General features: G+C 39.4%; 1 protein-coding gene across 1 annotated transcript; it reads right to left on the reverse strand.

Annotated features, from left to right (window-relative positions):
* Positions 1-1,725: 1,725 nt before the first annotated feature.
* nmi (N-myc (and STAT) interactor) lies at positions 1,726-10,420 on the reverse strand. The gene is made up of 10 exons (XM_023298832.3): positions 10,317-10,420; positions 10,141-10,182; positions 9,972-10,037; positions 8,382-8,540; positions 8,170-8,286; positions 7,756-7,927; positions 6,694-6,800; positions 5,470-5,656; positions 3,389-3,492; positions 1,726-2,648 (listed from the first exon to the last, which is right to left on the reverse strand). Exons 2-10 carry the CDS (start codon positions 10,177-10,179, stop codon positions 2,445-2,447), a joined length of 1,155 nt encoding a protein of 384 aa, XP_023154600.2. The 5' UTR covers positions 10,180-10,182; positions 10,317-10,420; the 3' UTR covers positions 1,726-2,444.
* Between the last annotated feature and the right edge of the window lie 949 nt (positions 10,421-11,369).

Consider the following 11,369-nt stretch of genomic DNA (forward strand, 5'->3'; position numbering starts at 1 on the left):
AACTTTGGGGAATAACGTAAAGTTGAGGTTGAGGAACCTTACCCGAGTTACCGAATCGGAATACCGAGTTTCTAGCGGCGTTTTTTCATTTCATAATCTCCGGACAAAAAATTCCGAGTTCTCAATTTCCAGCGAACGCAGCAGAAACTACCAAGTACTCATATGTCAGGTTCTACTTCCGATCCCGAGAGCATGTTGCTGATCAGCTGGCAGGAGAGACACACCTCAGGGAGGACGAGTCACAGTGGCGTGCACAGATAGACACCAGGTGGTGCTAGAGCACCCGTCCTTTGCCCTCAGTATCAAGCAGGTGCCCTCCGCGTCTCAACTTTTTTTTAATTTAAACATTAAGCACACACTCAAGAACCGTGCCGTGCCGCGACTCGCCCCGCCCCATCTCGTAACGTGAACACAAGGAGCGGACACGCGCGTGGCAGCAGCTGCACAGCCCACAGCCATGTCCACCCTGACTGTAGCCACCAATCAGGTAACACATAAATGAATCAAGTGTATTGTTCATAAGCCTCAGTTGCCAATTGGCACGGTGCATTTAATTGTCTCTGTTGTGAAGTAGCGTGTCCCATGCAGCGCTAAACAACCGTGCCTAAATTAGCCAAATTAGCCTGCTTAACAAGCTCGACTACCCATAATAATAATCAGTTAATCGACATAACGTGACGACGATCACCACACAACCAATATTATTTGGTGAATTGGTACAGCATATGATCAGGATACTACAACTGAAAATTTAGTTTGTGTAGGCTTATCATTAGTCTACATTAGGTAGAGGCAACACTTGCTGTGACTTATTTGCTAAATGACAAAAAAAGTAACTTTCTGCCTTGTTGTAGCCTAATGTCAGGAATCAGTCTTGATATTGTCGATCTCTTTTAATATACCAATTGCAGCATTCCCAGAAGGGAAAGGATCTAGAGAGACAAAGAAAGGGAGCTACAGCAGGCCGCCCAGGGAAGCAGCTCTCTGCTCTCCTGGATTAAAAAAACATCGAGGGAGGATGAAGAGACAGATCATGATCATGAAGAAGAAAGGTCGGAGTCAGCATCAGAGTCATGTTAACTGTTTAGGGCCTTTTCCTCTAATTTTATTGAGATATCTTAAAAGCTGTTCCTGATTTATTTTGTCAACACAAAGTGATTTGATGGAACTAAATCAGGCAATAGGCTGTATTTGCAAAATATATTGTTTTGGACTAACCATGAGTTACTTCTAGGTTACAACACTTGCAGTAATTTTGTATTTACATTGATAGGCTATTATTTTCATACAAATGGCCCCCTTAAATGACCCTCGCATCTTGTCATCAACCTCTAAAACCATATGCTTGGAGACTCATGAAATAGAATTTGATGCACCATTTGTGCACCTCCAGTTATTTACTTTGCATTTTCAAGTGTTTCACCCCAACTTTACCTTGTATTTAGTGTGCATACTGAATACACAGACCACCTCCAAATATTCTGAGATTCAGATCCAAATCATTACATTTATGGAGATGGGGTGTTTTTTCTATTCTGGACCTTTAAACCCAAGTCACATGTTGATTCAACTGTTGCGTGTGCATGCGCAAATTGTCTGTTCTTGAATATGATATTAAGGTGGGCATAAAGTGACTGGGTCTGACTACTTTTTGAAGCAACTGAATACGCTGTTTACTGCCACGGTATCCACTCTCATTCGTTAAAACACACCGCCTGTGATCGATTCAGCTTTCAGGTCTTTTATTAAGAGCAAGTGCACAAGAAAGGTTTCCAACAGTTAGTTCAAACTGTATATGATTGACCCAGGATCTTGTTAGAATTCAACAGAGCTAAAGAGGGTACAGATAGCACAGTAGTCATTAGTCTATACTGATCTATGGATATTTAAATCATGAAACTAAAAAGCACACAAATAAGTAGCCATCTGCTTTTTGAACTGAGAGTAATAGAACCATTTTATTTCTGTTGAATAGGAAAAGGTGACTCCAGCTCAATGTGAGTTTGTGAAATTATGCACTAATAAAAGGACCAGGGCTTGACATATGACATTTTCCAGGTGTTAAAATATACACAGTTATATATGTATGTACTGTATGTCCCAGTACTAGTTGTGTAAAATATACAGGCCAGTGGTTAAGAGAACAGAGGGCCTTTAATTTACTACATGACACCATCCAAACACCCCTCACCACGTAATATGAAAACAAAAAATCTAATTCATACACTCACAGAACACAGATAAAATCCACTTCAACTGACTCTCAGACGGCAAAAAATATTTCCCAAAACAAATTTCTCTTCAATTTGGCCATGACAACACAAAAACGATTCTTTGAAAAATCTGAAAAATACATTTTTCTATTTTAAAAATCATGGTGGGATAGGGTAGAGCTCTTCTTACTTTTCTTACATGTACTAGCTGGGGACTCCTGCTGGTGAAATTCAGTTGTCCATCTCTGCTGTGTCCTCACAGAAAAAGGCTTGCAGAGCCTTCCCCCTGTGGATGTACTTGAGGGTCTCGATCTCACCACCACTGTTGCTGGGCTTCTGAAAATGGATTTCCAGGTGGTCCTGCAGGTCCTCCTCATCCACCATGTCCTCAATGTCATCTAGCATGATGGTTCGTTTGGGACAGCCACAAAAGGTCTGAAATCAACCCAAAAAAATCAGCCTCAATGTTACTCTGCACAGTGTTGGACAACTTGTCTTACCTTCACAGTCATATTGAAAAAAAATGACAGGAAACTGAGCTCAAAAATTCAGTGATATGTAATCAAGGTGTCCTTTGGTTTCAGTTAGAAGTTCAGCTCAAAGAGAGAGGGGCCTGAACATAGGGCACAGGATGCAGGCTTGAGGAACAGAAAGCAAGTTTTACTTAAGTTGATGTACTACAACCCCTGGCAAAAATTATGGAATCACCAGTCTTGAAGGACGTTCATTCAGTTGTTTAATTTTGTTAAAAAAAAAAAAAAAAAAAAGGCAGATCACAGACATGCCACAAAACTAAAGTCATTTAAAATGGCAACTTTCTGGCTTTAAGAAACACTAAAAGAAATCAAGAAAAAAAATTGTGGTAGCAGGTAACAGTTGCTGCAGTATGTGTATAGTGCTGTACGTTTTGTCTTGTGACTTTCACTAATAACATATATATTGACACAAACTGCATCGATCAGATGTTCTCAAGATTGCTCTTGAGGTTTTGGATCTCAATGCGGTTTGCTGAAGATTCAAAGGTGAGTAACTGCTGAGCTCTGCTTTGCATCATGTAATGTGCATGAAGGGAATATATTCTTCCCATTGACTGCAGACCATGAATTCCGATTGGCGTATAGATGTTGCACAAACAATGGATAGTGCCTTTAACTAGTCTCAGAACTATATCTAACCTGAAACTTGCGCAGCTGGTAGTTGTATACGGGTCCAGCCTGAACATTCACTTCGGTATCCAGATCGACATGGTACCTTCCTCTCAGGGCCAGGCGCTGTACAACTACACACATACAGAGACACACAAAAACACACACACATTGTAGCATCAATACATATTGATATACTGCCGCTGTGACGGCCTGCCTGGAGTGAGTAATCACTTGCTGCCTAATTTTGCAGAGTAATTTAGTTTGCTGCCAGTTTCATGTATCACCTGAGTTCAATCAGCCACTTACTTACCTCAGTGTATACACCCATCAGGCATGACGTTATGACCATCTGCCTAATATTGTGTTGGTCCCCCTTATGTCATTAAAAATGCTCTGAACCATTGGGCCTGGGCCACAGGAAATCTCAGGGTGTCTATGGATCTGGGACCAGGATGTTGGCAGTGGACCCTTTGGGTGCTCTGGGTTGTGCATCTGGGCCTCTGTAAATCAAACTTGTTCCACTGCATCCTGTTGATGCTTAGTCAGAATGGGGTCCAGAAAGTTTGGAGGTCAAATCAACATCTTGGGTGATTGTCATGTTACCTGAGATGTCCCAGATTGTTTGATGTTTTTTGCGATGTGATGGTGTGTATTGTCCTGCGGGTGTAGGCCAGTGACATTTAGGATTTCCATTTGGATGAGGGAGTCTACTTGTTCTGGGACAATATTTCTTTGGGTGTCTAAGTCTCGTCAACATGGATGCCAAAATCCAAGGTTTTCCAGAACACCACATTGTACCAATATGATCAATGTCATTCACTTCACCTGTCAGTAGCCATAATGTTGTGGCTGACTGGTGTATACTCCCAGCAAATCCTGTCCCACTTTCCTGATTGTCCTTGTACTCTCCACAGTTAAGCATTCCAGTCATTCCTTGTGTTATTTTTATGGCTCCTTATGTATCACCACAGCCTATTCCTAATTTTTGATGCATTGTACATTTTTGGAGACTCTCTGGTTTTTGCATTTTTGTCTGCTCCCTGTCTGTAATGGTTGCCTTGCTGACGGACCACCTGTGTTTAAAACTCTTAAAATAAATTCTATGCAATCGATGCATAGATTGTGGGCTAACTGCATTTCAATACTGTCCACATTAGGTTTCATCTTTTAAAATAAAACATCAATTGGCCTTTTTATTCTCATTTTACTATGGTCATAGAACACCCACAATAGTATGTGAAAATGAAAATATAAACTGAATTATTGTATTTTAAGTTTGATTTGACTTAACAAACGTACATTTTGGGAAAATTACGCTATTGTGGAATTTCATGTCCATGTTTAAATTATCATTTAAATGAAGTTTACAGTAGACTCCCATACCAGAGCTAAACTCTACCCACTGAGACTGAAAGGCAGTATAAACATGAGGAATAAGGACACCTATGGAGGGGGTTAAGCTCATCAACTTCAGTCAGCACGCCATAAAACCCTGACTCTGACTCAGACCATCAAACAGCACCAGATATGACTAGTATTCAGATGCTACTCAGTTCAGCACAGGCCAGGTTTCAGCTTTTCTTATTTATGCTCATGTACCTGGTTCTAACTTCTGTCTGCTCTGCCTTAGTGCCTCGACTGGTCCCATGCCTCATCTCCTCTGATCACTTGGAGCCTGTACAGCTGCAACACTACCGAAATTACTCACTTGGAAGAAGCCACACAGATCTCTTGCCTGCTTCAGCCACCATGTCTCCACTGGATTCTACCCTCCACACACACCCCGATCACTGCCTCACAGACTGCAGACTGCCTGTACCCAAGCCCAATCTGCCAGCTAAGTTTGTCTAGTCTATAGCCCAGTGTTCTGCTCGCTCATTTCCTCATTGCTAGCTCAGCTTTTGTTCTTCCCATTGTTTCAATCTAGTAGCCCTCTGTGCCTTCTGATTTGGTTTTAGTTAGCTCTTGACAGAGCTTAGTGTTTTTTTTTGTCTTAATGTGGATGGAGATGTAAACAGTTTTTTTCAAGAACAAAGGTGGAAAACTCCCGAAAAACACCTGTGTATGTACAAACTAGGCCTTAATAAATGTGGCCCAGAGAGATGTACCTCCAGGGTGGAGAAATGTAATATGTCCGGTTGCAGTGGTCTTATCATATTCAACTCTTTCCACCTCTCCTCCTCCTCTGGTGGGCCTGGAGAAACTCATCTCAAGTCGGTCCTTCATTCTCTCCTCTGGCATGGAAGGTGGGATATTGGAAACCTTCAATTCCTTCCTGGAAACATCAAGGTGAATCTAGATCGATGAGAACATAAATGATACATACTGATTAAAGGAGAGCACAGAAAGGACACAGAGGTTCTATTCGCAATACAGTGTGAACAGACTGGACGTATGGATGAAATTCATTTTGTCAGAGTGTTGGTGAATGAAAGCAAATATAATGTGCTGGTTGGGAGGCATTTGGTGGCTGTTGTACTCTGAGAATGAAAAAAAAACTATAAATATACTTCTGGAAAATGAAACTAGATTTAACTAAATATTAAAATACTGAGCTCATAATAAGAACAGTGTTTATAACTGTGTAAACAGTTTTTAACCCACACTATTAAATAGTAAACAGATTTCAAACTGGACTGAACAAATTAGACTGGATAGAAGCAACTAAAAGTCAGGAAATATACTAAATCACCAGTGAAATCAAAAGATTTCCACATTACAGATTTAGAGGTTTCAGTTGTCTTTCCCTTCGGTAATGAAGTCATTGATAACAGCATCATGGGCAAATGAAAACGCACATGAACAGAAATGTAACATACATTTTCACTGATCAGTTATTAATTCTTTCAATCATGTTTTGTTAATGTCCCTGTATAGTACTCAGGTCTGCTGACTCCTGACAGCAACATTAATATCTAACTGAAAATAATCTTCACGTGACCATGTAGTATTGTGCTGATGGAACACTGACTTTGGATTAACATTAGCTTACCTTTTTATAAATGTTGCCTGCTGCCTGCATGTTCACAGTCTCTTAAATGTTTTGTTGACACGTCTTCTCATTGTAATGAATTGAGTTCATAAATCTGCTACAAGAACCAGTAATGCCAGATAACATTACTGACACATAATATTAGTAATTGTGTGAAGCTCTTTATAACAGGTCTAGCTGTAAAACTTGTGCAACAAGAGATATTTGGGAGTCTTGGAAACGTTTACTAATCAGGGGGTGCAGTGTGTGATACCACAGATGCTGCAGCTCACTGGTGAAGGCTCATCATTGGTTTTGTTGATAAAATTAACAGAGGTCATGTCCTGAAAGAAGAATGTACCTCAAACTTTACAGCAGGATCCATGGTGATTCTTCTTGGTTTCACATCCAAAATGGAGGTCTCACAGGACACAGAGCACTTGGCAATCTTCAGAATCTGAGAGGCAACTGCAGGACCAAGAACATGACAGATATGTATATCAGCTGCATGTGGAATGCCGTTTAATGCTGCTATGCACTGCTTGTTGTACAGTCGAATGACAGTGAAGTTCACTTTACCACACTGACTTTGATTACAGAGAGGGACAGTGTGTCAGGGTTTTCCACTACTGCATGGGCCGCTGCATCATTTTGGCACTAGCATTGACAAACACAGCAGTGACCCCTGCAGGCTGAATAGCCACACCAACCAAAATCCACTAAGCAATTACGTTGGAGGATGCTGTGTTGGGTTCTTTCAAAGACAATGAAGACTGTTATTGGCTTAGCATCCAGGCCACTTACTTGAACAATAATTCTGTGTTTAACATGCAGGAGTCACAGGTACACTTCAGTCATGTAGCATAAGCTGTGATCTAAAACTGTCCTGAGCCTGCCTCAATGGTACTTATTCCAGTGACTGATAGTGTTCGCTGGTTTTTAACCAGGAACTGAACAAATAAATGGAATCTAAAGTTCAATTGTAGGTGATGTGCTTTACTACAGTGGAAATAGTGGGAATATTGTTTTCCAAAATCAACCAATATCACTCTCAACTTCTATAATTGATGCATAATACATTACTAAATAATTTATTAAGCCTGATAAAGCCATTCATTCTAACGTTGGACATAATTCCTCATTAGTAAATCACAGTAAAAAGCATTCAGTACTGTGCTAAATTTTCAGTAAGGTTTCAATTTATATAACTCTAAATCACTTGATCATCAGCAGTTTCTGTTTTTATGTTTAGTGTATATGGGTAAGTGACTGTGCTATTAATGCGCGTCTCACATACACAGCCAGTCGGCTATGGACATGAACTGTTAAACCTTTTTTGGTTTTACTAACTTTAAATTGCAAGTAAGATGGCAAACTACATTTACAGTATATCTCTGAGGACAGTAGATGAAGTCATGTGTACCATTCTCCTCTTCAAAGGTGATGAGTGCCTGTCCTCCCTGCAGAAGCATGGCGGCTCTCTGGCTCACAGTAAACACTCCTCTGACTGGCTGAGTATCGCCATCTCTCCCGTTTCTGGTTTCTTTATGACAGGCTATGAACTTCACCTCTGTGTCGGGAATCTTAGCATAGATCTGGACAAGTGGGGGAATATAGAGTTACAGTCCATTATCAGTAACATAATAAATTCTATGTTGCATAGTCAGAATTGTGATAGTTTTGTTGTTTGATATTTCAATGTACACTTATCAAGCATTTAAAGTATGCCATATTGGGTGTTATTGTGTTAAATTTAACACACTGAATTGGACTCAGAGACAGGTTTAATTAGAAAGGAACTATTTGAGCTGGTGGACAGGCCTATTTTCATTCTCACCTTGAATTTCTGCCTCAGTTTGGTGCACTCAGCCCTCTTACCATCCAATTCAGCTTGAACTCTCCTCAGTTTCTCCAGTAAAGCCTGTTTGTGTTTAGCAAGCTTCAGAAATTCATCCTACATAAAAGAATACAATGAACAAATGCAAATTATTTCAGCTCAATTTTCCCAGTGGCCTGTAGATGTTACAGCAATTAAATGTTTAAGTGTACCTGCACTCTGCTCATGCTTTGAGTGAAAGCCTCCTGACACTCATCTTGCTTTTTCACACAAGCCATCATTTCCTGCTGGGCTTTCGTCTTGATCTCATCTTCTTCCAGTTTTTCCAGTATCAGCCTGGCTTTCATATCATCAGCTTTCTCTGCCTTACTCTTAAAAACAGGAGGAGTTCAGAGAGAATACAACTAAACCTGTGTGCAGTTTGCAAAGAGACCGACTTAAAAGAAGAAAGTAGATTGAGTTCCTGATGATGACAGCTGATTAACACATTGATTAATTGTGGTTTGTTAATGCCGTGAACGTCACAAATTGCATTCTGTTTAAGTTGACTGTGCTGTTGAAGCGATCTACATGACAAATATCTCAACCTGATGGTTGCTGGACAAATAAAAACAAAACTATCTGCATGAATCTCTACTATTAGAAATGAAGAAAATCAGACTTGTAGTCCTTATAAAATTTACTGTCCTACTAAACAGGATAGGATCCGAAATATCTGGACCAATGAGCTTAAGACTGTTTTTAAGGCTTGACACCGGAATGCTGTCCAACCTGCTGAACACGCAGTACATGACTGACATAATTGTCACATGTTGACATAAACTGGTTCTCCCTCTCTTTCTCTTATCACGGTCTTTTTCCAGCTGTCTGCAAATGTTGTGTAATCAAAAATGACATTACAACTGATAGTTTTATGTTTGTGTTTGTATGTGAAGGTGCGTTAACATCTTTGAACTTCATGAATTCAGTCTAAAAACAGTTACCTTGTTGACCTGATCTAAAATATGCATTCTCTAATTAAAGCTGATTGTCAGGACAATACAACAGAAGTCACTGTTGTGTTTGCGATCCACTGGCTGACGGTCGCACTCTATTCTAATTAGTCCGACAGCTCCGGTAGTTCTTGTTACTTAAAGCCATGTTCTGGTTTCGTTCAGGATGTTTCAAAGGTTTTTCAGTAAAGGCTGAGGATGTATCATGGGTGGAACCCATGCAGCAAGAAAACATGGCTTAAAGTAACAAGAACTATAAACGAATGAAAAGTGATCAAAAATTCATCCAAAGATAATACAGTAAGTCTAATAATACTTGTAAGCAACCAAACATTGCAATACATGACATTATAGTGCAGATATGCAATGTAGAATACATTCAATCAGGAATATACTATATGTCAGTAAAAAAGTTGACAGAAATTATATATATAATACAAATCTCCACAGATGCAAGAGGGCCTTCCCACTATGATATGTGATATTATGCTTTCTTCACTATACTTTAAATTAGCCTGAGCTATAACTTGGAATGTAAGATTGCATTTTCACTTCAGTACGTAATACTAGTGCTTTTCAATGGACTGCAGCATTCTCAGGCTTCGCAGTGTATCTGTCTTGAGGTTTTGATCGGTAATGTTAAATGACTAATATTTTGAGACATCCACTGATTGCGCAGTAGATGTTGAGCAGCCAGGACGTGGTTTCCTGAAATAAGTGAGGCGCTAACTGACCCCTGACGTTTGAAAGGTTTTGCCTGGACAGTAACGGGTTGTAATGACAGTGAGTGTTGTGGAGTTGGCCTCTTACCTTCCATGTCTCTAGCTCTTTCTTGGCCTCCTCAAACTGACTGTCTTCCGTCAGATCACCGTCCACCTGACACATAGAAACACCTTTAGTTGTTAGGTCTAATCGCTAGCTTGTCCTTTACCGGTGATCTTGGTAACGTATGTTGCTTAAACAAGTGAATAATCGTTACCTTATCTTTTACAGAGTGATTATTGCAGATGTCAGCCATGTCCTAACCGACGAAAACAAAACACGGTGAAGTGTTAACAATAAAATTCGTTCAATACAGCCAGTGTGAACGGTACGATGCTGGTAATCAATAGATTGTTGTTTTTTTTTGAGTGGAAGCTGATAAGATACACTTACCCAGAACGCACAAACTACCGATGTATCTCTACGACAGGGTCCAAAATCGAAAGTAAAAGCCAGCGTGACGTTTACTTGGTATGGAAGACCAAGGGAGCCACAACTGCATAATATTTTTCACAGTAAATTCCTCTATGTACATTGTCTATGTGAGCACTGAGGTGTTACCCCCCTTCTAAATTAAAAGGGTTTTAAAAAGAGTGTATATTATGTGGGTCATTCATCCAGAATTGGAGGACATTTGGGCTTCAAACTTTTGGAAAAATAAACCTTCTCTTTTACAATTTTCTGCTACAAAATCATTAATAATAGGCAATAAACTAACAGAGGCTTGGTTGACTCAGCTTACACATCAATGGTACCATTTTTATTACATGCTTTATTTGTTGTTTTCTAACCCTACTGTAATCACAGACACAGGGTTGCAAATCTATGCTAATGTTAGCTTTTTTCAGGAGTAGAAGGTAGCTATTTAGCTAGGTGTTATTGCTGACCAAGAGGACAAACTTACTGATGGAAAAAAGTAAAAATAATTTTCTTGATAATATGTATAACAGGGTTGCATGAAGTAGAGTGAGACATTCAATCAAGCCTGACAATGTTTTGAAAATATGAAAAATAGAAGAGAGGACATATTTTTGCTCGACACATTCTTTTGAAAAACTGATGATGTCAGTTCCAGCGTCTCATGTGATTCACTGTTTTCTTCTTCTATCAGCTAAAAAGGTTATGTTGACAGGGTAAATAATATTAAAAATATTATTGTGTTGATTTAAAGAAATGTTCCCATAATTACAGGAGACATCAATGAAAAAAATAATTTTAAAAAAATGAATCATTTTAATGGTTTTAATTGAGATTGAATTTGGTCATCATCAGAGTGGGACAAGAGAAAAATGGCATTTTATGGGGAACTCCTGACTGATTTGGTAATTTAAAAAACATCTTCAAAAATTATTTTCTCCTATTTTTTTTTTTTTTTTTTTTTAGATTTGGTCTCAGGAGAAGTAGACTTACACAACAACTGCATATTTTAGTATTTTGTACATGGAT

This window comes from Amphiprion ocellaris, chromosome 11 (genome assembly GCF_022539595.1).
Source record: "Amphiprion ocellaris isolate individual 3 ecotype Okinawa chromosome 11, ASM2253959v1, whole genome shotgun sequence".
NCBI lineage: Eukaryota > Metazoa > Chordata > Actinopteri > Pomacentridae > Amphiprion > Amphiprion ocellaris.

Excerpts from the sequence above, each read along its gene's own strand:
- nmi (XM_023298832.3), bottom strand. The coding sequence starts at position 10,179 with ATGGCTGACATCTGCAATAATCACTCTGTAAAAGATAAG. Across the intron at positions 10,038-10,140 it reads ATCACTCTGTAAAAGATAAG|GTGGACGGTGATCTGACGGA; the intron begins GTAACGATTATT and ends TCTATGTGTCAG. Across the intron at positions 3,493-5,469 it reads TACATTTCTCCACCCTGGAG|TTGTACAGCGCCTGGCCCTG; the intron begins GTACATCTCTCT and ends GTATGTGTGTAG.